Consider the following 27589-nt stretch of genomic DNA (forward strand, 5'->3'; position numbering starts at 1 on the left):
AATGTAGCTGGAATATGGTGATGGAAGGAGAACTGACTCTGGATGGTGAACACACAATGTGATATATAGATGATGTAGTATAGAATTGTCCACCTGAAACCTATGTAACTTTACTAACAATTGTCATCCCAATAAACTTTAATTTAAAAAAATGTAGCTGGAATTAACTCACATTGTTGAACTGCTTGCATTTTGTTTTGGTTTGTTTGGAAAGCTAGATGTCTCTGGATCTTTTGCCATAAAGTTACATAAGCTTTGGTTCATTTTCACCATATTATATAGGAGACAAAAAAAGTCCATTTTGTCAAAATAGAGTGTAGATACCAATTGTCGGTGTCTTAATTTATGAAATTATATTTCAAAAGGATATCAGTAGTTAATATGCTTCTTCAGTAGAAAGGTGTTCTCCAGGGATGGGTGATTGGTAATATCTTGTGAATTCATTTGATATGAGGGAAGCTTGCTTGATAAAAAGGGTCTTAATCATTTTTAAGTGGACAGTTCAGCAGTGTTAAGTAAATTGACTTTGTTGTGAAACGTCTGGAACTTTTTTGTCTAGCAAATCTGAAACTCCATACCCATTAAATAACTCCCCCTTTTCTCCTTCCTCCGTACCCTGGTAACCACCATTCTCCTTTCTGTTTCTGTGAATTTGACTAGTACTTTAGATCCCTCATGTAAGTAGAATCATCTAGTAGTTGTCTTTTTGGGACTGACTGGCTTATTTCATTTATCATAATGTCCTGAAGGTTCATCCATGTTGTAGCATATGACAGGGTTTCCTTCCTTGTTAAGGGTGAATAGTATTCCATTTTATGTATATATGGTATTTTGTTTATTCAGGTGTTGATGAACATGTAGTCTGTTTCCATCTCTTGGCTACTGTGAATAGTGCTGCTGTAAATGTGGATGTGCAACTATCTCTCTGAGACCCAGTTTTCAATTGTTTTGGATATATACCTGAAAGTGGGGATTGCTGGATCATAATGGCAGTTCTATTTAAAACATTTTTAAAGAAACCTCCATACTGTTATCCATAGCAGTTACACATTTTTACTATCTTACAATAGTGCACAAATGTTCAACTTTTCCATCTTCTTAACAGTCACTTGCTGTTACGCATCTTTTTGATTCTAGGCACCCTGAAGGTGTGAAATGATAAGTCGTTGTGGTTTTGATTCAAATCTTTGCCCGTTTTTTATTTGCATTATTTGATTTTTTGTTGTTGTTGTTGTTGCTGAGTTGTAGGAATTCTTTATATATTATGGATACTGACCTCGTATCAGATACATATTTCCTCCCGTTCTAGAGGTTGCCTTTACACTCTATTGTGTCCTTTGACGTCCCATTTGTTTATCTTTGTTTTTGTTACCTTGTGTTTTTGTGTCATATCTGAGATCATTGCCAAATCCAGTGTTATGATTTCCCCGTTTTCTTCTAGAAGTTTTATAGTTTTGGGTCTTACATTTAGACCTTTAATTCATTTTGAATTAATTTTTATATATGATGCGAGATAATCCCTGCTCCAATTTCATTATTTTGCATGTGGATATCCTGTTTTCTCAGCACCATTTGTTGAAGAGACTGTTCTTTCCCCACTGAGTGGTGTTGGCACCCTTGTCAAAAATCATGTGAATTTGTATTCAAGGGTTTATTTCTGGCCTCTCTATTCTATTTCATTGGTCTGTTCTTATGCCAGTACCACATTGTTTTGATTACTATAGCTTTGTGATATGTTTTGAAATCAGAATGTGTGATTCCTCCAACTTTGTTCTTTTTTTCTACATTGTTTTTGTTGTTTGGAATCCCTTGAATTTCGTGATGAATTTTTCTGTTTCTGTAAAAAAAGAAAAAGTGCTCTTGGGATTTTGATAGGGATTGTGTAGAATCTGCAGATTGCTTTGGGTAGTAGTGACATTCTTATAGTATTCTTCCATTCCATGAGTCAGGTGTCTTTCCATTTGTTTGTGTCTTCTTTAATTTCATTCAGCAAAACAATGTTTTGCAATTTTCAGTATGTAAGTCTTCTAACTTCTTGTTTAGGTTTATTTTTAAGTATTTTATTCTTTGCTGCTATTATAAATAGAATTGTTTTCTTAATTTCCTTTTTGGTATGTTCAATGTTAGCACAACTGATTTTTTTGTGTGTGATGACTTTGTATCCTGCGACTTTGCTGAATATTTTAAAAGGTGTGGGTTTGTTTTTCTTTTTTTTTTTTTTTTTGTTTGTTTTTGTTTTCGTGAAATATTGAGGGTTTGTTTAGCTTTTATATATACCTATAAGAGCATATCATTTGTGAACAGAGAAAATTTTACTTCTTCCTTTCCAATTTGGATGCCTTTTATTTCTTTTTCTTGCTTAATTGTTTTGGTTAGGACTTCCCATACTGTGTTGGAATAGAAGTGGCAAGAGCGGGCATCGTTGCCTCATTGCAGATCTTAGAGGCAAAACTTTCAGTCTTTTACCATTCAGTATATTAGCTCTGAGCTTTTCATAAGTGGCCTTTATTATGTTGAGATACTTCTCTTCTTAGTTTGTGGAGTGTCTTTATCATGAAAAGGTGTTGAATCTTATCAAATGCTTTTTCTGCATCAGGTGAGATCATCATGAGGTTTTTTTTGGTCCTTCGTTCTCTTTTTTTTTTTTTTTAAGATTTTATTGGGGAAGGGGAACAGGACTTTATTGGGGGAACAGTGTGTTCTTCAGGACTTTTTTCCAAGTCAAGTTGTTGTCCTTTCAATCTTAGTTGTGGAGGGTTCTGTTCAGCTTCAAGTTGTTGTCCTTTCAGTCTTAGTTGTGGAGGGCGCAGCTCAGCTCCAGGTCCAGTTGCCGTTGCTAGTTGCAGGGGGCACAGCCCACCATCCCTTGCGGGAGTCGAACCGGCAACCTTGTGGTTGAGAGGATGTGCTCCAACCAACTGAGCCATCCGGGAGCTCAGCGGCAGCTCAGCTCAAGGTGCCGAGTTCAATCTTAGTTGCAGGGGGCAGAGCCCACCATCCCTTCCGGGACTCGAGGAATTGAACTGGCAACCTTGTGGTTGAGAGCCCACTGGCCCATGTGGGACTCGAACCGGCAGCCTTCGGAGTTAGGAGCATGGAGCTCTAACCGCCTGAGCCACCGGGCCAGCCCCGGTCCTTCGTTCTCTTAATGTGGTGCATTACAATGATTGATTTTCATATGTTGAACTAGACTTGCATTCTGGGAATAAATTTCACTTGGTCATGGTGTGTAATACTTTCTTTTAATGTGCTGTGAATTCAGTTTGCTAGTATTTTGTTAAGGATTTTTGTATTCTGGTATTCTTTGGGGATATTGGTTTGTAGGTTTTTCATAGTATCTTTATCTGGCTTAAGTTTAATTTTTAAAAAGTAATTTACATGTTCTAATCTTCATTTAGGAAAGCTTAAGTTTAGGGAGAAATAAAATTTTGGACTTACAACATATGTGTGACTCTCCTGTCATTGTCAATGTGTAGAATTGCTAAACAAAGAACCAACGTCTTAGATCTGAAATAAGAAATGGGAAGTACATATGCTGTGTTCATAAACTTCATTGTGGAAGGATATTTGATTTCTGAACTTGAATATGAATATAATTCAAGCCTATGGATTGTGCACTACAGATGATAGTAGAAAGGTTAGTGGTTTTTATCAAGTGGATGCTAATTCTAGATGTTTAATGAGGTATTACCTAATTGGAAGTAGAAGGTACAAAAATTAAATATGTAGCATGTATGTTGTATTTTGTGGTGTACTAAAATGAAAAAAAATGTGCTTAAGTAGTAGTAATTACAGGTCTAAATTTTAGATGAAAATTTCCCGTTGTCTGTAAAGCGGTTTAATTTATACTTTGATTTTATTGTTTTATTAACTGAATTGTATGTCAGCTATAATTGTATCTCCATCTCCATGTGAATTATTAATAAAGACTCAGTGTTTTATTTAGATACTTTTTACTACCTTGAATAAATAAATGTGAATGTTTTTTGATGTAATCAACCTGAGGGTATGTGAAATAAAAAATTGGATTTCCCTCGAAATCAGGAATGATTATCCTGTCTTCATCTACTTTGCTGTGAAATCTGCCTTGATATCTGCTATTGCTTGAAATCTGCCAATAAGCCAGTAGTGCCCAGTGTGAAGTGTATGTGACGGTAATAATGCACTGTGCTTATGTCATGCTGTATACAGTTATAAAAGTGTTAACACATGAATTTAGCTAATTGTTGTAAATTTTATTTTTAGATCTAGATATTCTTATATACCAGCTAATTCAGTCTTACCTCTGAAATGTTGATAGCCACTATACCCAGTTGTGATTACCACTGTTTATTCATGTCTTAAGATACAGAAAGTTATGTCAGTGGGGCATATATAATTTTTCAATTAACACAGTGCAAAAAGCTAAATGCAGAGTATGGTATTCAGGTATAAGTGAGATGAGTGAGAGTTCACAGTACTTTTAAAAATTCCTCATGATTTAGCTGTTGACCTTGGCAGACTGAGATGATTTTGAGGTGATGTGGTATATGAGGTCTGACAGTTAAGTTCACGGACTCATCCTAGAAAAAGCACTACATACCTCAATGCTGAATATCAGTATGGTCACCTTTGAACTACTCCCCTTGGGAAGCTGTGCACCAACTCCGGCGCCTAGTCCACCCTTCAAAGCAGTTTTGGAACTCTTTTTCTGGAATGGCCATCAGAGCTGTCATCGTATTACCCTTGAAGTCCTGAATGTCATCAAAATGCCTTTCACTATTTCCTTTATCTTCGGGTAAAGAAAGAAGTCATTGGGGACAAGATCAGGTGAATAGGGAGGGTGTTCCAATACAGTTGTTTGTTTACTGGCTAAAAATTCCCTCACAGACAGTGCTGTGTGAGCTGGTGCATTGTTGTGATGCAAGAGCCATGAATTGCAGGTGAAAAGTTCAGGTCATTTTCGTCTAACTTTTTCACAGCATTCTCAGCACTTCCAAATAGTAAACTTGGTTAACTGTCCACTTGGTACAGATTCATAATGAATAATTCCTTTGATATCAAAAAAGGTTATCAACATTGTTTTGACTCTTGATTTGGACTGACGGAACTTTTTGGGTCCAGGAGAATTGGCTGACTTCCATCGTGCATTTTGATGCTTTGTTTCAGGGTTGTATTGGTACACCCATGTTTCATCACCAGTGATAACATGGCCCAAAACGTCGTCTTGCCTCTCCTAAAGGTCTTGGCAAACTTCGACTCTCCTTGGCTTTTGTTCATCAGTGAGCTCCTTTGGGACCATTTTTGCACACAGCTTTCCCATGCCAAGATTTTCATTTAAGATTTTCCTGTTTCTCTATCAATGTTCACTTGGTGGGCTATGCTTCTCACAGTCAGCTAATGATTTTGATGCTCAATTTGATGAAATTTTGTAATGTTTTCATCAGTTCTGCTCGTTACTGGCCACGCTGGCCTCTTCATTAGTGACGCATTCTCTCCCCTCAGAAAAATGTTTAATCCATTTGTACACTGCTGTTTTCTTCATGGCATTATCCTCATAAACTTGAACTAACATGTCCCTGATTTCGTTTCCACTCTTGCCAAGTTTAACAAGAAATTTAGTGTTTGTTCATTGCTCTAATTCAAGCTCAGACATTCTCACAATGTCGCACAAAAACATGCAACACAATAATGAACACCGCTCAGCAAGACACCACTACACATCAACATGAGCACAGCTGTGAGACACTGATATACCAAGGTTATGAACCCTTACCGAGCTGTTTGTACAGTGTTGCCAATGTAAGTGCACGGTGGCAAGTTCACGAACTTAATTGTCAGACTCATAAACTATTTTACCTGTTTGACTATTTATGTTGGGTTAGGGCCAGATAATGTCTAGTCAACGGCAGCTTGTTAGGACACACTGAGGAATTAGCAAACTTGGAATTAGATGGCTGATAAGTATCCAATATCTGTCCTTTAGGTATAATGGATACCCAGTATCTAGCAACAGCTAGTGCCAGTGTGGTAGATGAGAGGATATGGTAGATGTGGCATTCAGATTAGGATAACTGGAGAGACACAGTGAGATGGTTTGAGAGTGGGTTTAGGGGCAGGATTCCAGTTTCTAGGATGGGATTGAATAGATGCATTGCAGCAAGAATAAGGCAGGGAATTGATCCTTTGATGATTCAGTCACAGGGTACAACCAAGTACAGGGTGATAGAGTAGTGGGTCTGGTCTGCAGGAATTAGGCAGACGCTTTTTCTTAACTCCCTCCTCATCCGAAATAAAAACAAACAAACTAGTAGTACTTAATTTGTTGCAAAGTTCATAAGTGGCGTGCTAGATTTTTACAGAAATGAGAGCTCATGGTCAAGAACTGGGGCAAGCTGAGTATGAAGGTTGGGCTGTGTGATCCTAATTGTGCTTAGGAATTGAGTCACATTTGGCAGGTTTTAGGGAATGTGGGTCGACAAGGAAATTAGGAAGGTTGCTGAGCACTTTCAATAGAACAGGTGGATGATTCCAGTTCTGTCTGGCTTTAGTTTCTGGCAGTATGTAGTGATGCCATATCTGTGTAGACTGTGTCCCAGCTTGTTCCTTCCCGTCTTCCTGAAAGTAAAAGTTGTTTTTGAAGTGTTGTGGCGTTAGGTGTATTCAATTTGTATACTTAGTTATTTTAGACAATCCTTTTACTTTTGGACTCCTCCCTTCCTTTTATATATTATTTTTTGTTTGTAAGGGCAGATAATTTGACCTAACCTACAGTTAATTAGGAAATGTAGGTGGAGTCATTAATTATCTTATGTATGCAGATTTCTTCTAGTCATTCCCCAGATTACCTATTCCTGCATTGCAGCAGGTGCTACCATTTCTTTAGTGTGTGAAAGGGTTGTGAAGGAGGTTAGCTGTATGGTGATGGATGGTAACTAGACTTTTTGGGGTGATCATTTTGTAGTGTATGCATATAATGAATTATAATGTATGCACTTGAATCTAATATAATAAGGGGTGGCTGGTTAGCTCAGGTGGTTAGAGCACAATGTGTGTAACAACAGGGTTGCCAGTTTGATCCCCACATGGGCCACTGTGAGCTGCGCCCTCCACAACTAGATCGAAACAACTACTTGACTAGGAGCTGATGAGTCCTGGAAAAACACACTTAAAAAAAATAATAAAAGTTTTTTGTTTTAAAAAAGAAACATATAATTAAAAAAAGAAATTCTTTAGGACTCCATCTAGGATCTTGGAGAAAATATACTTGCAAATGATACATGTGAGTATGCTATTAAGAAACTTTCAGGTGAAAATTTTGTTACTGGACTGAGTGTACCTGATCATTGCTTGATTTGTCATTCTTTTCACCCTATCATTTACTCAGAGTAGACCATAGCAGAAATTGGGGAGATATACAGAGGGAGGAAAAATATCTTTTTGAGCAAGGAGAAATCTTTTTAAAAGGTTATTAATAAAGGGGCAGTAGATTTCCATCTTCTTTTGAAGGTAGGTATATACATCATGTATATGTTTGGTGAGCTTTTCATTTCTTGCCTTGTGTACTCAAAGCTGCCATGTATCATTTGACATAAGGAACGATAGTAACTTTCCTGTTTTGATGAGGAACTAGTCTACCTTTTATTCACAATCTCAACCTAAATGACAGACTTCTGTCTGCTATCTCCTAAGAAAGTAGATAGGCCAATAAAAGCAACATACCTTTGGGTCTTGTTTTAATATTTGAAAGAAAGTTTCTGTTCCCTGCTAATACTGAGTAGGTGACCATAATAAAAGTAATTTTATGATAGAACTCAGTTTTTTTTTAAATAGACGCTCAACTTTATGAGTTTAGGGACCCGAGATACGAATAAATCATTCTGTAGCAGCAGAGATACTTTTGTAATTTCTCAGTTCAAAAATCACCCACATTTTCACCACCCTGATATTGTAACTGTTTTCTTTTGCTTCTTTTTTTTGGTTAATACTGCATCCTAATATAGGTCTTTTAATGTATTAAACTACCCATGTTGCTACACAGTCATCATAAGTAGTTTCAGTGTATGAATGTTATGTTAAATTTTTGTACCATAAATGAATCCATGGCTGGACATTTAGGTAACCTGTTTTTAAGTGTCTGTTATAATGATGGTGGCATTTCACAAGGGTATATACATTTCCTAGATGTGATCCTTATAGATTGAAGGGTGTGACCCTTTTGGGAGTGAGTGTTAAGACAAGGGGGTGGCATGTGGTGCATGCTGAATTCACTGGCTTTTAGTAGTTGAATATTTCTTCATTTTTAGGGAAAAAAGTAATATACCAGCTACTTTTTAAGTGCTCCCCCCACTCCTCAATCATATGTGGATTCTTAGGGACCTTGTTTAGTGATGGCTGTATTTTGTAGTTTTATTTTCTATTTTGAGACCACTTGGTTTGAATGAAAAGATCTTTGAAACAGTTATTTTATGAAAAGTAAAAATTTAAGATTTTTAAATTATCAAAGAAAAACAGGTTATTTTTCACTTTTTCTGTGGACGTAATTTTAATGAATGTGGCAAGTCACTTGGAATTAAAGATGCAAGCATAATTGTATAATTTTTATGTTTGTGTTTATATCCTACAGAAATAGGTGTCCAACAGATTTTAAGCATTGGAAGGAAAAAGTTTTTTGTTACTGAATTAATTTAACTTGGAGTCTAAACTTTGAGTAACAGACTATAAATATATTCGTTATAGATAACTTGAATAGTTATGGTAATCAAGTTTCAGCTTTTAGATCTCTGTTTATATCAAAAGCAGTGCCTGTGAGTGTTTACTTGAATTTAACATAGAATTAATGTATAATGACCTGTTACTTTTTAATCCAATAGTTATAGATGAATGTATTTAACAAACCTTTAATGGCTGTACACTATATGCTTGAGCCTAAGGATATTATTCATCGTATATACAAATGTGTTCGCTTAGTTTTCAGTAAGTAGAAGCAGAAGCTAGTTATTGGATGTATTTTTCCCAGAAGGAAAATAGTGATTGAGAGTTAAAGCAAATTTCAATTCTATGCTTTTTGTCCACCAAAGCTGTTGGAATGTTAACTCTTTTATAGTAGTTGTAGAGAATTGGTACATGTGATGAAAATCTCTAAAGCTTTTTCTTGAAACTAGGTGAGAGCTCCACCTTGTGATCTTTGAGCATATTTTTTTAAAAAGTTAATAACCTCCAGTAGGCCAGAAATGGTGTGGTGAGTTTATTAAATTCATACTTTTATTGAGCATTACATATTCTTAACTAAAGTTTTGGATTTCCCAACTTAAATCAAATGGTATTAACATTTAAAGACCTTAAAAATTATTGGGGTGACAATGGTTAACAAACTACGTAGGTTTCAAGTGTACAATTCTATAATACATCATCTATATATTGCATTATGTGTTCCACACAAAGTCAGTTCTCCTTCCATCTGTGAATTTTTTAAATGTAAGTCTTTGGGGGAAGCAAATCATATTTATATACAACTGTAGCCATTTAAAATAAAAAGGGAAAATTCTCAGCTCTTCCTGCAAGTAAAGTTTACATTCTTAAAAAGCAACGAAAAAACAATGCTAACTTACCCACTGCTCCCACCCACTTAAATTACAAAGCAACTCTAAATATATGGAATTTTTGACCTATGAACTGTTTTGGTGGCAAATTGGTTATTTAGCGAAGCCTTAAAATAGTAAAAATTTGGATACATGGAATTTAGTATTCTTATGTTTAATAATATTAGGTGGCCGTAGAGGTAGTTGCCTTCTTGTAGAAAGAAATAAATTTTTACATTTATTGTTACAGGTGGTTCCATAAGAACAAGGATCATTGTTCTCTCCTTTTCACCACTGTATTCCCAGTGCCCTGCACTGCATTTGGCACATGGTAGATGTTTTTAATTGGTTGGATGGATTTTTAATATTTAGAAAACTTTTAAAAGAAGTATTTTGCTGGGATAGAGAGTTGGCCAATTTAATAATTATACTAAATCTGTCTGACGGTATTTCTTTTTAAAATATAGGTACCTTGTCTGGGAGACTCATGTTTATAAATTACATTTTTCTTTTGTGTTTGCTTTGTTTTCTGATTATCAAATACATATTAGTATAGCCCTATACTGAGCAAAATAATTTGACCTGGCAGTATTTCTTGTACACTAGAAATTAATTTTATGCTAAGTAGAAGCATGTAGTGTATCACACAATACTTATTTTATTTAGTGCTTTGTCTTTTTTGGAGCTGATACATTCTTTTTGTCCCTTGAGAGACTATATTTATGAACTGTCTTTAAAGTCTGCTTAAAAAGGAACACAGCAAGTTTGGTTTTATAAAATGTATACACAGAGAGTGAGTGAGGGGCAGATAAGACAAAGCAAGCACGTATCTCCACCTTGCCATCTAGATGACCTGACATGTTGGTTAGGACTTCATTCGCTCTATACCATTCTCCAGCACCCTTAAAAAAAAAGTGTTTTCTTTAAAAAAAAAAAAAAAAAAAAAAGTAATTTCCTTTTAAAAATAAGTTGGGATTTTTAGGAGGCTAGGGTGTGTCCTACATGTGATGGCAAGCCTCAGAATTCTGGTGCACTACTTAGGTTACACTAAGAATAAAACCAGATTAACAGTGATCTTAGAGGGGAATGATCCTGCGACCATGATTTTAGTGTAAGGAGAAGACCATACAAACAGTCATATCTAAGTCAAGATTTTACAATATGAGTATTCTTCAGAAAAAAAAGAAAAACAAAACTCAGAGTGGTGGTATAGACAGCTCTTGATTATTCAGGTCTTAATTTGTAGATTATTTATTCTTGTTTCTATTACCTCCTTATTTTGCTATTAATAGTAGGTTAATTAGAGTGAGCTAGGAAATGCTGTGTTTTGACTAGCCATTTATGTTTTTTACAGATTTAGAGTTAATGCAGAAAACTCAGTTATCAGTTTCTTGTTATAACATCTGCTCTGTTGGAAGAGATTGTTAGAAGTTCATCAGTTTGTGATATTTAAACATTTATTAATTGGACATGTTTAGTCTTACCTGCTTTTTCTTTAGGTGCACACTAGGTACTAGTTTTACTTAAAAATAAAAGCAAAACATAAGATAATTATAAAAAGAAAGTTACACACAAAATTAAGAACTTCAGACCCAGCCTATTTTCTCTTTTGTTATAGACTTGTCATTTGCTCTTAGGTCATTCTCTCATTTAGGAACTGCATCTTTGACCTTCAAAAGTGGAAGTAATACCCTTCCTATGACCAAATTTACATTTACTTTAGTCACAAATGGCATAAAACTGTTGTGCATATGATATTATTGGTATTTAAATTGATTGTAAATTCCTTGAAGGAGTAGGGAATGGATCAAAGCTAACAGTAAGCCAGGTTTTGGACTATATGTTTCTTCTATGGTAGAAGAACCTGTTTTTAAAGTGTTTTAAAGTTCTATCTTAGATTTTTTTATTAGCTCCTTTTAATTGTGCTGTACATAGTCAGCAAAGAGTTATATAGAATTTTTAGACATCATGTATTATGGTTTAAACTTGTAATAAGGATTTCAGGACCAATAAAAGAGTCACATCATATCATGTTCCTAGTTAAGGTAATGTTTTTTAAAAGCCAGGCTAGAGAATCAACAAATTTTAAAAATAATTGTCTATGATACAAGCTTCTTTCTTTGTGTCTGTGGTAACTATTGTGGGGCTACAATAGTTGTAACAGATCCATATCTAGAACAGTCAGATGCAAGGGAAAAAAAAATCTTTCTGTACTGAAACACATTAGCAGGCACAAGGGAGTTTAGTTTTTCAGTATAGCTACCTTTCCCAATATTTTTGGTGTGTTTATAATAAATATGGCATTCCCCCCTTAAAGGAATTGTCTGTCTTAGAAGAAAGAAGCAAACCATCGTTTTACCCACGTAAATATATGAATATATTTCTGACATTGGGGCGTTTCAGAAGATGATAAAGAAATGATAGCAGCTCCAGAAATACCAACTGATTTTAATCTACTACAGTAAGTATACTACAATGATTTGTAAATACTTGTTTTTTCCACAAAATAGGAAATGTATGAACTTCAGTTAAAATTACTTCTACTTGAGAAGATCTAATACATAGAATACAGGATAGTATGTATACTTTAAAACAGTTTATATTAATGCTCATTGGGATCTGTGACAGTAATTATTTCATGCTTTTTTTGTACTGTGTTGTAAATTTACTTTTTTAATTTAGATACTACATAATTTATTATTTTCGCTGTGCAGTTGAGTCCACACTTGGTTTTACAAATAGCAGCAGCTATTTGGAGGGAGTGTCATGAAATTCTTAAAAAGTTAAACCTTCGCATTAGTAAGGAAGATATACCATACAGTAGTATTTAGGATGGAATGTCAACTTTCTATTATAAAATCAAAAACAAATATAGGAGGGTAGGACACGCTCTATATTTTTGCAGATACATGCTTATTGATCCATAAAGTGACTTCATAGTATTTTCTTTACCCTCATTGTAAAAGCTACCTGTATTCCTTATTCAACTTTTATTGTAATTACTCTGGTGATGTTGGGAAGAATTTGAGCTACGACATGTAATAGTGGTTTTCATACTAAGTTCCAGTTTCACAAGGTGCCTCAGTGAAAAGTGAACCTTTAAATTGCTTGTGGATCCCTGTACTTGACACACACATACACAACACTATGTGTACTATATAGGTCTTTGTAAGATGTGAAAACAAGGGTCTGGTTGCTAAAAATTTTTGAAAACAGCACATAGATACTTTGTACATAATAGAAGCCAGTGTCTGCTTTTGATGGTATATAAAAAATAACTATTTTCAGTGGAGACAGGATCTACTGGGATGTCACCAATATTTCAAAGTATGATTTTAATGATTTTAATCCCAGTGTATATTGACTCTATTTTAAGATTCTTGAGGAAATTTTCTTGGTTTTGTTTGTTTGAGGGAGGATATAGGATAGTCTGAGAAAAAAATTAATTTTGGTTTGACTGTTGTAAAATTATCTTGGGAAATTTCTTAAATGTATTAAGTTTAGCGACTATTAAAAAGCTTTATATTATAAGCTAGAAACTAGACCATTGACCGTTAGACTATCTTAGGTAATTAGGGCATGAAATACAGTAATGGATGAGAGAGAGTTGATTTGTGGAGGTAGAATAGATAGCATTTGATTGGGTGTTTAAGCTGGGGGCAGGGTAAAGAGAAGGGAGTGGAAGATTCAGTCATGTGATAGATGACTCTTGACATTTCAAGCCACTCAAAGGTTAAGCCAGTATGCTCCATAAACTGTTTCACCTAGGATAGGTTTTTGTTGTTGTTTTGATCTTAAAAGCAGAGGAAAGCATTGGAGAAAGACTCCAACATATTTCTTCTCTGGTTTAGGATATTTTAGACTCCTATACTGATTACTCCAGCTTCCAAGGTCTTCCCAGTTATCAAACCTCTAGTGGCTCATTCATTTAGTTGGGATAGCCTGAAGATGAGGATTAAGGCTGTAATCAAGCCTTTGATTACTCTGGCTATTGGAATATTGCAAATAATTGTTTGCAGACTTAACTCAGTTACTGAGCTAATAGAGCTGGTGTCCCACAAATGCCTTGGGAAGAAGGAAGTATTACTTATACACCAAGATATTTAAAAACATTTTCAGTCCCCCCCCCCACTCTGCCACTCCGGTTCAAGCTGTTGTTTCTCAGTCTAGTTGTGTAGGACACAGCTCCCTGGCCCATGCTGGTATTATGAGCCTTCCACTCTCCCCAGCTGAGGCGGTCGGCCACTCACGGCAGCTCATGCTGGCCACCGGGCGGTACATGGTAGCCCACGGCTGCTTATGGCAGCCCAGCTTCAGGAGCTTCAGGGAGAGCTGTTGTTCAGTCTTTAGCTGTAGAGGGCGCAGCTCATTGTCCCATGTGGGAATCGAACCTGCGATCTTGGTGTTAAGAGCGTGGCGCTCCAGGTACCGAGCCGGACCTTCAGTGTTTTTGTTTTGTTTTGTTATTGCAAGGCCATATAGGCATGTGAGAAGAATATTGATAACAGCAGTCTTCTTAAGTAAAACGATAACAGGAATGAGTTTCAGCATTAATATTATGGTAGTCATTCAGTTTTTGGTGCATTAACGCTGGGAAATGGTATTTATTACAGGCCTTTTCCGCACAACATTATAGGACGTAGTTAGAATTGCCACTGTCTTCAATGCATTGTTTAAATTACATTGTAGGTAAGTGCTGCAAATAGTAACACCCGCCCCCCCCCCCCCCCCCAGCATCTTAACCATTACAGCCTCTGGACAACTGGTTGTTGTAGCAATAAACGTGGAAATAGAAGAAATCTAGTTAAAAAGAACTAGCTTTAGAAAGATAGCTTTTCAGTTTGATCATATATTTTTAAGCAAATCTGGTACTAGATTTACATGTTAAAGTGGTAAAACGTTTATCTTTTATGGGTGTGGCTCAATTATAAAATCCACTGTGATTTTATAAATACCTAGTATGCCTTGCCTTAAAGCATTTAAATGTGGGTATGTTACCTACTGTTTAGATAGATGGACTATGTTAACATGTAGGAAGCATCACACATATGTATTTAAATTAGTCTGTTTCCTTATGTGTGAGAAAATCCAGATTATACAAAGCACTCCTACTGCAAAATGAGGCACAATTCTTAGGACTGTAGATTTATATCATGGAGATTGGAAAGACTGTAGAGATTTCATTCTTTCCTGCATATATTATACATTTTTTATAGGTAACAAGATTGAAAGGTTGTCACTTATCCAAGATCACATAGTTTCTTAGTACTAGAACCAGTTCTCCTGACTATAGCTCACCACCTCTTTACTTTATAAAGGATTTGATCAATTAACATGCTTCCCTACTGTATTTCAAATGACTTGGTTTTTAAAAATGTATGTTTTATACATATCCTTTCAGAAATACATGTTTTCTATAGTTACACCTAGATTTAGAAATATTTTTTGAGTAAGGAGAAGACAGGATCTTTAGTATTGATAAAAAAAATCCCCTGATAAAATCCATCCAATAACTACCTAGTGTTCAAATACAGTTTTCCCTGAGCACCAGGGTCTATGAATCAGAAAATGAAACCAGCCATTACAACAGAACATCATAGTTCCTGGAGTTAAAATTTTGAGAGATATTGGCTTCATTTTTATGCTTTGGTTAATAATTAACAAAATAAAAAAAAAGTCAACATTTGTGTTTTAGGTTATTGTTTTTGTAGTTGGTTATGCAATTTTATGTTTGGTAATGTGCGATGGTATGGTTTAGAAAATCATCTTAATTACATTTAATGCTAACATGAAGTTTCATAATGAGTTAACTAAACCTTTCTTTTAGAAAATATAGCTAAAATTAGAAACACCATCTACATTTCTAAGGACAATTTTAAATAATTGCTTATCTTTCTGTTACAGGGAGTCAGAAACACATTTTTCTTCTGACACAGATTTTGAAGACATCGAAGGAAAAAACCAAAAGCAAGGCAAAGGAAAAGTATGTACAGAATATGTGGCTTTATTTTGATTCTTAAAGTTCTTCATATACATACATGCAGATACATACTTATAGAGTTGTTTTAATTATATCTCAGATGTTGTTGTCTTTTGAAATTGCCTTTTTTTTCTGATTGGTATGGTAAGCCTTCTGAACAAATGTGGTTTCCTTAGCTTCTAGATTAAATATCTTTTGATTATCTTCATTACAGTAAAGTTGAAGTTAATAATACACTGTTGTTTCTAGTAGTTTATTTTGTAAAGGACAGAATGCTAAGTAAAAGGTGGTATTCTGTTGGTTTTATTTTTATTTACACATGAGTAGTCAAATATAAAGCAAAGCAGTAAATAAAATTTCTTATTCTAAAGCACCCTAAAAATATAACCTACAACCAGTTTATATCTAGTGGGTTACGACGAACAATAGTTTTACTCTTTATAAGTAATGTCAAGGATAAACACGAATAAAGTGAAGTTTTAAGTCAATAGAATGCAAGTTTAGAGTATGAGTGGGTACCCTGAGAGCTTTGGATAACTTGGCGAATGGTTAAATCATTTTGCTGTTTTGGAAAGGACATTTGACTCTGTGCATGTATGTAAATACATTGGACAAAATATCACTTGTTTTTGTTCAGCATTGTCTTTCCCAAGATGAATTTTGGGTTTGTGTTTTCTCATGATACACTCACTTTAAAAGTCTAGATATAGAAATCTATGATGAACAAAGCAAAAATTTCCCGTAAACCTATCACCCACAGGTAATTTATTCTTTAAACAATTTGATGAACATACTTTTGTACATAAACATGAACATAGAATTTTACTGAAATGTACATCACACCATGGAAACTGTTTAATTTTTTATAAAACTCAGTATGTTGTCAGCAGTTTTCCTATCAGTGAATTTTTCTTGTCCGTAATTTTTAATGGTGTCAGAGCATCCCATTTTATGTATGCAACATAATTTATTTAACTAGTTCATAGAATACTTTTTTAGAGTGCACATAATTCATTTGTCTCATAATTTCATATGATTTCTTAGTCCCTTTAAAAGTAGTTTTGCTAAGAGAAAAAGTGTGAATGAATAAAAATGTTAACTCCTTGCTATCCCAAGACAACCACAGTTCTAGTGGGTAGTATATTGTTATTCATTAGAGAACCATTTTTCTTTCTTTTTTTCTGCAATCATCTTGCAAAAACTGAAACTCTACTTTTGACTTTGGTTTAATTTACATGTTGGGACAAGACTCACAGTGTCATCTCCATAGAGGACTCCCCAAAGTTTTTGTGCTATACTTTAGTTAACTTTATATAATCACTGCTGTGAGTGAGGTGTTAGGGATCAGATCAGGGATTTATTATAATAAGAGCAACCATTGTTTGACACTATACTATGTATGTACCATGTACTGAGTTAATACTTTTACATGTTATCTAATTTAATTTTTGAACAACCCTGTGGATTAGAAAACTTCCTTATTTTATAGATAGGAAACTGAGGTCCAGAGAACTCATTGATTAAAGAATTTGAGCCCACATCTGTTGAAAGATGGTCCTTTTAAAAAATCCACTGTAGCATACTACCTCATAATCTTTTTTTAGAGATTTTTTTCTTCTACAAGATTAAACCCAGGTTAGCATGTTTATTTCTTGTACTTCCCTGTATTAACACTCCTTGCACATTGTTTTTTTCTAGCACAGCATATCCACTGAACCATTTTAATTGAATTAGTTTTTCATACCGATGGGATATTGAGGGATATGATAGATAAATTGCAAATATATAGCTCCATGTTAATTAACACTAACATTTTATACTTTTCTCGTGTATTCTTTGTAGTTGATCATTTCTTTCACTCTTACCTCTGAAATTCCTTTTACTGGGGACAGAACCCTTTCATTCTACAATTAGGAATTTAGGTTCACAAAGACTGAATCTCATTAACAAAATAATGTAAATTAACAAGTAATATCTTTCCATTGTTAGGAACAGGTTTGAAGTAGTTGTTAAGAGTTGGGTGGTTTTGGACTCTTGAAGGAAGTGGAAGGACTCTTTGTGGAACAAAGTATAGAAAAATACAGGCTGTCAGAACTAAATTTGTAGACCTGGCTGTAGATCAGGGGTTTGCAAACTATGACCTGTTTTTCTATTGCCTATGAGCTAAGAATTGTTTTTACATTTTTAAAAGGTTGTAAAAATAAAGAATATGTGACAGACCAGTTATGTGGCCCACAAAGCCTAAATATTTACTATCTGGTACTCTACAGAAAGTTTGCCAACCCTTGTTCTAGATCATAGAAATGTGTAGGTCTAAAAGAGATCTTAGAAACCATCTATTCTATCTGTAAAGATTTTAGTACAACTCGGGCATTTTAGAAATGACTCCGAGTTAGGGAATGACTTGTATTTCTGTAACAAGGTATAAAAACTGAGAGGTATTTTATAATTCAGGCATGTTGGCAACCTTTTCACTTGTTTATGAAGCCCCCACCCCAATATTGGCAACTTGCTTATAAAGGGACTTAATTTCAATAGTGTTCACATTAATTGAATTTTCATGATAAATAAGTGTTGGAGGGAGGGCCCAGAACAAGAATGAGGTTGATACACCTATTCAGGCTGTTCAGAATTCCTTTGTCAGTGCACTGCAATGATTTATGAGGACTAACAATATGCATCAAATTAAAATGTTTACCTAGGTATGATTTATTTATTTGATAAAAGAGTTTTGTTATTCTGGTTGCCCACTCCAGTCTGCACCCTAAAGCAGGAACCCTATGAAGTAGGCACAGTTTTATTCTTTTTTTTATTTTTTTAAAAATTTTATTGGGTAACAGTGTGTTTTTTTCCAGGACCCATCAGTTCCAAGCCAAGTCGTTGTCCTTCAATCTAGTTGTGGAGGGCGCAGCTCTGCTCCAACTCCAGTTGACATTTTCAATCTAGTTGCTGGGGATGGGGGCAGCCCACCATCCCATGCGAGAATCGAACCGGCAACCTTGTGTTAAGAGCACACGCTCTAACCAACTGAGCTAACTGGCCGCCTCATACACAGTTTTATTCTTACTTTACAAATTAGAAGTCTCTCTGAAGCACGATGTGGTTAATTTGAGTAACTTGCTTAAGATCATCATTCAGCTAATAGAAGTAGAAGTTTGACCCCATGCAGTCGGTCAGTCTGCTGAGGCTGTGCTCCTAACTACAGTGTCATGTGAGGTGCATGGTAGTATAAATGAAAAGACTGATACCACAAAGAGGCTTTCACAACCATATCATTTTATATGATGTGCATGGCACTCCCCTTTAGGTTTAAGCATAATTATGCACCCCATCAGCTGCTTCTGTAGTTTTATTTTGAACTCTCAGAGATAATGATATAACTTAAACAACTTGTGTTTTTATTGCAGACTTGTAAAAAAGGCAAAAAGGGCCCAGGAGAAAAAGGCAAAGGTGGAAATGGAGGAGGAAAACCTCCTTCTGGTCCAAACCGAATGAATGGTCATCACCAGCAGAATGGAGTGGAAAACATGATGTTGTTTGAAGTTGTGAAAATGGGCAAGAGTGCTATGCAGGTAATGTTTATCATGTTCTTCCCACCTTATTTGTACATTTTAAACTTTAGTGAGTTATGTAAATATATCCCTGATTTTTCTAATTGTGTTTAAAAATTTTCTAACTGCTTATTAGGAAAAAAAGCAACAAACTAGTCAGAAAAGTAGGAATGTGTCTATTCACATGTAAGACCTTTAAGCTGTATCTTGAGTCATTTTCTGCTGCATTATTTTCTTTTAATGGCATACTATAAATTATTTGGTTAAAAATATGCTGATGTAAATAAACCATGACTAGGAGGTTTCAATTTCCCCTGAATTTATATAGCTGTCATTAAAATAAGTCCTTTGCCCAGTAGAATTCTTGGTTGAGTGATCTAATATAATCACTGTCCACCTTAGTGAATTGAATTACTTTGATCACTGTTGTTTATTACAAATTTTATTAGTTGTGCTGTTTTTTAGCAAAAGAGTAAAACAAAGAGTTATATCCATGTCATATCATCCTAATTTTGTTTCTTTTGCATTATTTTATTATTTAGCTTTATGATGGAAGTTAGACCCATGGTTTTTAAATATTGAATAAACACAATACTCAGAATAAATATGCTTAATAAAGTTATTTATAAAAGCGATAAGGAATAGTCTTTTTCCTTTATAGAATTAACTTTAATCAACAAAAGGTACACACGGATGGTTTAGGGAGAATTAGCCATTTAACCTTTTTGTTAATGAATAACTGAAATGGCAAATCTTATTTATAAATATGGAGTTATCTAAATATGTGTGGTTTTGTAAATAAATTTTTCCAGTTATTTATTGCTGCATAACAAACCACCCCAAACTTAGTGATATTAAAAAACCCAACATTTTATTATGCTTAATGGTCTGTGGGCCTAAAATACAGAACTAAACAGGGATGGCTCATCTGTGCTCCCATCCATGATGGCTGGGGCCTTAGCTGAGACTGCCTGGAGGTGACATAAACAGGGACTATAATCATCTGGAGGCTTCTTTACTCATGTTTGGTATCTAGTCTGGAATGACTTGAAGTCTGGGGCCAGCTGGAACTGTTACCTGGATAACCTGCAAATGGTCCTTCCATGTGCTTCTTACAGTATGGCTTCTGGGTTTGGAGAGGGTATCCTGAGCAGGAGTGTCTAGTTCTCTGGTGCTCCAAGAACCCAATGCAGAATTTGAATGGCCTTCTGTGACCTAATCTTGGAAAACATCATTTCTACTGCACTCTGTTCTGGAGAAGGGGACATAGACCCCCACATTTTTATTGAGGAACAATGTTAAAACAAATTTGGGCTGTGTTTTAAAACTTTCATAGTCACATAATGCATTCTCTTTATTTCCTTTATCATATTTGGGAATAATCTTAAACATATTTCTTACATAAATTGAGTTGAGTTGGTTAACATATATAAGCTGTTGTAAAATACAGAAAAGGACTGAAATCTAGAAATTGAGTCTAGTTTTAGAATATCTCTAGTCTCTCTGAGCCAGGTAATTCTTAGATAATATTTCCTTTTTCTTTATTATGTAATCATCATTTGTTTTTGTACATCAAATTGTACATATTTTATTCATTTATTTTATACCTAGTTTTCATATTTATTCATATATAACTCAAAATATTTTTCCCTCCTGACTTTTTGTTCTTTATTAGCTCTTACTTATTCTAATTTTAAAAATTTCATTTAAAAATTTTTATCTGTTTCATGGTTTCCTTTTCTGTCCCCAAAGGAATAAAGTACTGCTTTTATTTTTCAGTTCTTTCCTGTTTCTAAAAAATTACTATATTGAGATATATGTCACATACCATAAAATTCATTCTTCTAAAGTGTAAATTTAGTGTTTTTTTTAAGTATATTTAGAGTTGTTCTGCTATCAGGACTATCAAATTTTAGAGTATTTTTCAATACCCCAGAAAGAAACCTCTTGCCCATTAGCAGTCACTTTCTCCTCACCTGCCCCAGGTCTAGGTAACCACTAACCTACTTTCTATAAATTGCCCTATTCTGGACAGTTCATATAAATGGGATCATACAATATGTGGTCCTTTTTGAGTGGTTTCTTTGACTTAGCATAATGTTTTCAAGGTTCATCCATCTTGTGGCATGTATTATAACTTCTCCCTTTTTATTGCCAAATAATATTCCATTGTGTGGATGTATCATATTTTGTTTATCCATCCCTTGATGCATGTTTGGTTTGTTTCTGTACTTTTTGGTTGTTAAGAGTGAATCATGCTGTTAAGAGTGTTCTTGTACAAGTTTTTGTTTGGACGACCTATGTTTTCTTTCCCTTGGAAAATATACACCTAGGATTTGAGCTGTAGGATCAATATGTTAACTCTATTTAATTTTTTGAGGTGCTGTCATACTTTTCCCAAAGTGGCAGCAGCAGTTTACATTTTCACCAGCCGTGTTTTAGCATTCCATTTCTCCACATCTTTGCCAACATTTGTTATTGTCTTTCTTTTTGATGGCAGCCATCATAGTGGGTGTGAAGTAGTATCTTATTGTGGTTTTGATACCCATTTTCCTTGATGGGCAGTTATATTGAGCATCTTTTTATGTACTCAAATTTTTAATTAGGTTGTTTACCTTTTTAAAATGATTGCATTGTAAGAGTTCTTTATATATTTTGGACACAAATCCCTTATCATATATATGATTTGCAAATACGGTCTCCCATTCAGTGGGTTGCCTTTTCACTTCCTTGATGGGAGTCCCTTGAAGCACAAAAAATTTTAATTATGAGTAAGTCGAATTTATTTATTTATTTGTTTGTGCTTTTGGTCTAATACCCAAGAAGGCATTGCCTAACACACAGTTATGAAGATTTGCCTCTGTGTTTTAGGGTTTTAGCTCTTAAATTTAGATCTTTGATCCATTTTGAGTTAACTGTTGTGTATGGTGTGCAACAGAGTTCAACTTCATTCTTTTGCACACAGATAGCCAGTTGTCCCAGCACCACTGTTGACTAGTCTTTCTCCATCAATTTGTCTTGGCATCTTTGTCAAAAATCAAATGACCTTCAATGTAAGGATTTATTTCTGGACTCTCAAATTTTATTCCACTGGATTTACATGTCTGTCCTTAAGTTACAGTCTTGATTATTGTAGTAAGTTTTGAAATCATGAAGTGTGAATCCTCTAACTTCTTTCTTTCTCAAGATTGTTTTAACTATTCTGGATCCCTTGCATCACCATAAGCGTTTCATGATCAACTTTCCATTTTCTACTAAGAAGCCAGCTGATGAGGACTGCATTGAGTCTGAAGATCAATTTGGAGAGTATTCTCATCTAACAATATTTAGTCTCCAGACCTATGAACTCTCTGTCCTTTCTTTTGATGTTTATTTTGCCTTTAATTAGCCTTTCTTATTAATACAAGACTGTTAGGGTTCACTGTAGGAAAAAATTGTTATTTTGTTCTGCATTTCCTCATTGACCTAGGCATTCCCTTTTCCCCCACAATATATCTTTTAATGACTATTGGCATTCACTTAAAAAAAAAAATTCATTTGTTACAGTGTTAATATTTAAGTATTATTTAGTACAGTATTTTAGTCAAAGAGAAGTATGGATGCATCTTAATATTTTCTAGGATATCTTTAATGTCACTAAGAAATAAAAAGTAGTTGTGCTTTTATTTGGTGATAAATTTACTGAATTCAATTCTATTGTTAAAATTTAACTTTAATTTTAGTATATAAGTACGTATATATTAATTTGAAGTAATGTGATACCACTTAATGTTGAATTTTAATGACTTTAATCACACTTAATTCTTAGAACATTAGACAAAGCTAATGGTTTTTCCTCCCCTCTACTGTAGTCGGTGGTAGATGATTGGATAGAGTCATACAAGCATGACCGAGACATAGCACTTCTTGATCTCATCAACTTTTTTATTCAGTGTTCAGGCTGTAAAGGTAAGATACATTTATTTTGGAAGCAGAATGTTTTCAAATGGTCATTTTTTGTTTCACCTAAAGATATAGTAGCAGTTTATATGGAAAATAATGCCAAGATACTGAATTGTTTGCATTACAAGCATGCAAAATGTATAAGGAAAAATGAGCAAAGAGCAAAGTGAGAGAGAAACTGTTGAGACAGTTGTATTCATATGTAAAGTTAACTAAAAACTTGGCAATTTATAATTGTTATATTACTTTTATTAGATGTATTTCCCACTTTTAGCATCCGGTTTTAGGAACAAAGAAATGGATAAAGAAGGGAGGAGGAAGATAATGAAGAGATATAGGTTCAGATGGCAGGGAATTTTAAAGTATAGGGAATTAAAAAGTTCCATGAAAAGCAGTAAGTAAGTTAAATAAGGTATTGGTGAAATTTCCAGTATTTTTCCCCTTAAAAGATAGAGAACCTAGATTGGGGAGGGGTCTTATTTAACATGTTTTTACCTTATTTAAAAATATTTTGAAGTAGGAGTGGGAAAAATACAAAATATAGAAATGTCTCCCCTGAGACAAAAATATTTAGTGCAGACATTTGTCAGGGGGACAAAATTATGTAAGTTGAGGAGTCATACACCCAGATCTGGATCTGTAAATGAGTCATTGAGATCATAGGCGGGTTCTGATCTATCCCATGTCTCTTTAATACTTGGTCCATCCTTGAAATTCTAGAAAATATCCAGGCAAGTAAATGTTACAGTTTCCCAAAGGCATTCCATTTTTTAAACATGAAAATGGCACCAAAAACATGGGCATTAGAAGTCAGGAGGAGGGAAAGTTGATTAAAAAAGGATCTAAAAAGTTAAGATGCTAAAGAATGACTGACTTAAATCTGAAAAAAGAATCCCAGGAAGCAATTACTTAGGTCTACTCCTTTAATTTTATAACACTCCTTTAAAAATACTGTTATTGGAATTGGAAAACAAGTAATATTATAAGAACGGCTGAGTTTTATTAGAGGTTGATCACAACATTGAGCGCAGCATGCACATTAATGTTACATAGATGAGGCCTGATAAACATTAACTTCTTGAGTCAATGGTCTTCATAATGCCATTATGTGGTCAGTTTTGAGAAATTTTTAAAAAATTGTTTTAACTTTAGAGTACAAAGAGTTGCCTAGTTTACTTCTTAGCTGAAGGTAGCTACAAATCAATATTAGAAAATTCTGTCTCAGAGGAAATGTTCTAATGACAATATGATGAGCCAGATTATCTTTTTAAAATTACATATACTAATATTATTTTTGTTCTGTCTGTGTCCAAGTCCATCTTTCTCCAGTAGAAGGGTACAGGTACCTGTTGTGTTACGTAATCAAGGGCCATATCTTTTTTTTTTTTTTTTAAGATTTTTTATTGGGGAAGGGGAACAGGACTTTATTGGGGAACAGTGTGTACTTCCAGGACTTTTTTCCAAGTCAAGTTGTTGTCCTTTCAATCTTAGTTGTGGAGGGCGCAGCTCAGCTCCAGGTCCAGTTGCCGTTGCTAGTTGCAGGGTGCGCAGCCCACCATCCCTTGCAGGACTCGAGGAATTGAACTGGCAACCATGTGGTTGAGAGCCCACTGGCCCATGTGGGAATCAAACCAGCAGCCCTGGGAGTTAGGAGCCTGGAGCTCTAACTGCTTGAGCCACCGGGCCGAAGGGCCATATCTTTTTGCTTTATATTCTTTGAACATAGAGGGCTGAGGACAAAACAACTGAACAGGTGCCAGAAATAATTTGATGAGTTGAAATTCTATTTTTTATCTTCAGTCTTTCCTGTTATATCGTTGGTTGATCAGTTTTAGATTCCTAATTAGGCTTCTGAATTTTAGTTTTAAAACAGGCCACAGTCAGAGCGTTTCCCTTTATAAGATTCATTCTTTCCCTGGCTTCAGTGTGTTTATAAATCAGGAGCTTCCCAACTCAACATTTGGATATACCTTGTCACAAACCAGATTGTCAAGAATTTTAAAAATTGAAAGTGTTGAAAACTTGCCAGGTAGATTTTAAATACTGCATATATATATTTAGAATCAAGAAAGCTCCATAAAAGGGAATTTACCATATAATCAAAGTTAAGGTCTTTAAATACTTTCAAAACATTCAAAATTATTTCATAGAATTCTTTCATAAATGAGTTAGAAAATCTTTAAGTATGTACAATGTACTTTAACCTTTTCCTGTACTCAGGATTGTCATTATGAGCATCTGCTTTTTTACTTTTAGTTAGGCCTTCTGCAGCTATTGAGGTGTGGAGGGAATTTGGCCCCACACTGAATGGCTCCAGACTGCTTTGTGGTTGGGGATTCTGTGTTCATTGTTATTTTCTTCTTTCTTGGTCAGCTGGCACATTTCAGTTCACCAGTTTTTAGCAAGCAGTCTTGTTTCATGTCTCCCACACTTTTAAGGCAGTGGGCTCTGGCCTGAGGTCCTAATGCCTTCACACCTGCCTCAGGAGTTACCATATTTTGCTGTGTATAATGAATACCCACGTTTTTGACCCAAACTTTCAGGGGAAAAAATCTTTCGTTTTAATTTTTTAATTCAAAGTTTTATTTGTTTACATTTAGGTACTTGTGTTTCGTATTATAAAGGAATTTTAGCATTTATTTTTTAACATTATGGTACAAGAAATTTTATGTACCAGTAACAAATTTATGATATTTACACATCGTAGAAGGCCAAGAACTCTTCATTGTTGCAAATTTGTTATAAGTTCAACAAAACTGATTATCGTATTCCAGGGTATTTTGCATATGTGTATCTTCATTGATTTCTAGTTACACTTTTAACTCATAAGCATAAATAAAAGAATTAAAAACATTTATATATAATTAGTGCTACCCATGTATAATGCACATCCTTATTGTTCCCTCACATATTCGGGCAAAAAAGTGTGCATTATACATGGCAAAATATGGTTCATGCATGGAGTTTGTGACAACAACTTTCCTGCTTATTTTGTGGGTTTTGGCTGTTGTATGGTCTGTGAGATGAGAGGAAGAGCTTTAGAAATGGGACATTGTCAAAATGTATTCAATATATTAGCTTTGAGATTTATGTATATATATAAATATTTATTTCATAGAAATTGTTTCAGGTTTTGAGTTACTTGTCCTTTTCTATTAGGTTGGTGCAAAAGTAATTGTGGTTTAAATGGTTAAAAATTGCAAAAACCAAATTAACTTTTGCACCAACCTAATAGTACTGCCAAGTTTACAGCACCTTAGTATATAAAGTATGGGAAGGTTCTGAAGATATATCCACGACTCTAAAGTAAAAAACACTTCAAAAGATTATTGAGAATGCACTTCTTTAGCCAAGGGAGTGGTGGTTTGTAACAATTGGTTAATATTTTAAAGCAGTCATTTGGTTCTTTAATGTTGTGTTAAGTAAGGGCTCTTCCACAACACCACTAGAAATTGATTTTACCTGGGGGTGGTAAGCATGATATAGATGAATAATGTTAGACAAATTATTTAACTTATTTTTGCCATAGCCTTAGTTTCATCATCCATAAAACCAGGATTACATAGTTACCTGTCTGATAGGCTTGTTACCAGGGTTACATGTATGTGAAGTGGCCGGCACATAGGAGGCTCAATGGATGTTAGTTCCTTGTCTACCCCTGCTAGCTTTGTTTTATGTTACTGGAAAGTCTTAAATTATATGCATGCCCATAGAGAAGGTGCTCAAATATTAATTCTTCTTTTCAGGTTTGGGGTTGGAAAGAGCATGATGTTTTATTGTTGTTTTCAAATTTATACACACATGCACAACTACATGCATATATAAAACATAGCTTGGCCAATTGAAATAAATGTATTAATTATATCTAATTTTTATAATAAGTCTCATCTTGTGCTAAGACATTCTTTTTTTTAGATGTTACTATATTTATGCTGTTCCTAATGGTATAAATAATCCAGCAAGGAATAAATAATCCAGCAATAGAAACATGGCTTTGAAAATCCAGTTTTTACATTTGTTGTTCTTCCTTTTTTAAATCTGACACCCACCATTGGGAATTCATGTACATCTTCTCCTTATATTGTCTCCTTCTTAAAACTTTTCCCTGGAAATCCCTTTCTGATACTTCTTCTCTACTTGGCTAACTTTTACTGCTTCTTATAATGTGCCTTTCTCCTCTCTGGTCCCATCCCCCTTTAAAATTTTAAATGTTCTTACCAGATTCCTTCTCTGTGAAATACCTGACTTATGCTAAATGTTTTTGGTTTTTTTGGGGGGCAAGGGGGTTTGAGCCTTTCTTGGCATTTCCACTCTTTAGGGCATTTATTGCATCCTTTAATATTTTATTTTTTCTTTCCTTTTTTGAGTTATTCTTTATTTAAACTTCTAACTAGATTACGGGCTTCTGGGTGGGTGGGGACTACAACTTATGAGGTGTGATCAAACAATATGGTAAATGTTTACAGTAAAAGACACATTGCCATTAATCCCCCTCAAAATACTGCCCTTTGCTTCAAACACACTTATCCCATCATTCTTGCCACTTTCTGAAGCAG

General features: G+C 34.7%; 1 protein-coding gene across 8 annotated transcripts in view; it reads left to right on the forward strand.

Annotated features, from left to right (window-relative positions):
* Positions 1-27589, forward strand: part of STAG2 (STAG2 cohesin complex component) — a 124661-nt gene that overhangs the window by 34586 nt on the left and 62486 nt on the right. For all 8 annotated transcript variants that reach the window (XM_019718171.2, XM_074324155.1, XM_019718173.2 and 5 more), the window contains 4 exons: positions 11878-12021; positions 15465-15543; positions 18948-19112; positions 22943-23039. In XM_019718171.2, coding sequence (XP_019573730.1) covers positions 11978-12021; positions 15465-15543; positions 18948-19112; positions 22943-23039 — 385 coding nt within the window. In that variant the 5' untranslated portion in view covers positions 11878-11977. The remainder of the gene's footprint in view (positions 1-11877; positions 12022-15464; positions 15544-18947; positions 19113-22942; positions 23040-27589) is intronic.

This window comes from Rhinolophus sinicus, chromosome X (assembly GCF_036562045.2).
Source record: "Rhinolophus sinicus isolate RSC01 chromosome X, ASM3656204v1, whole genome shotgun sequence".
Taxonomy (NCBI): Eukaryota; Metazoa; Chordata; class Mammalia; order Chiroptera; family Rhinolophidae; genus Rhinolophus; species Rhinolophus sinicus.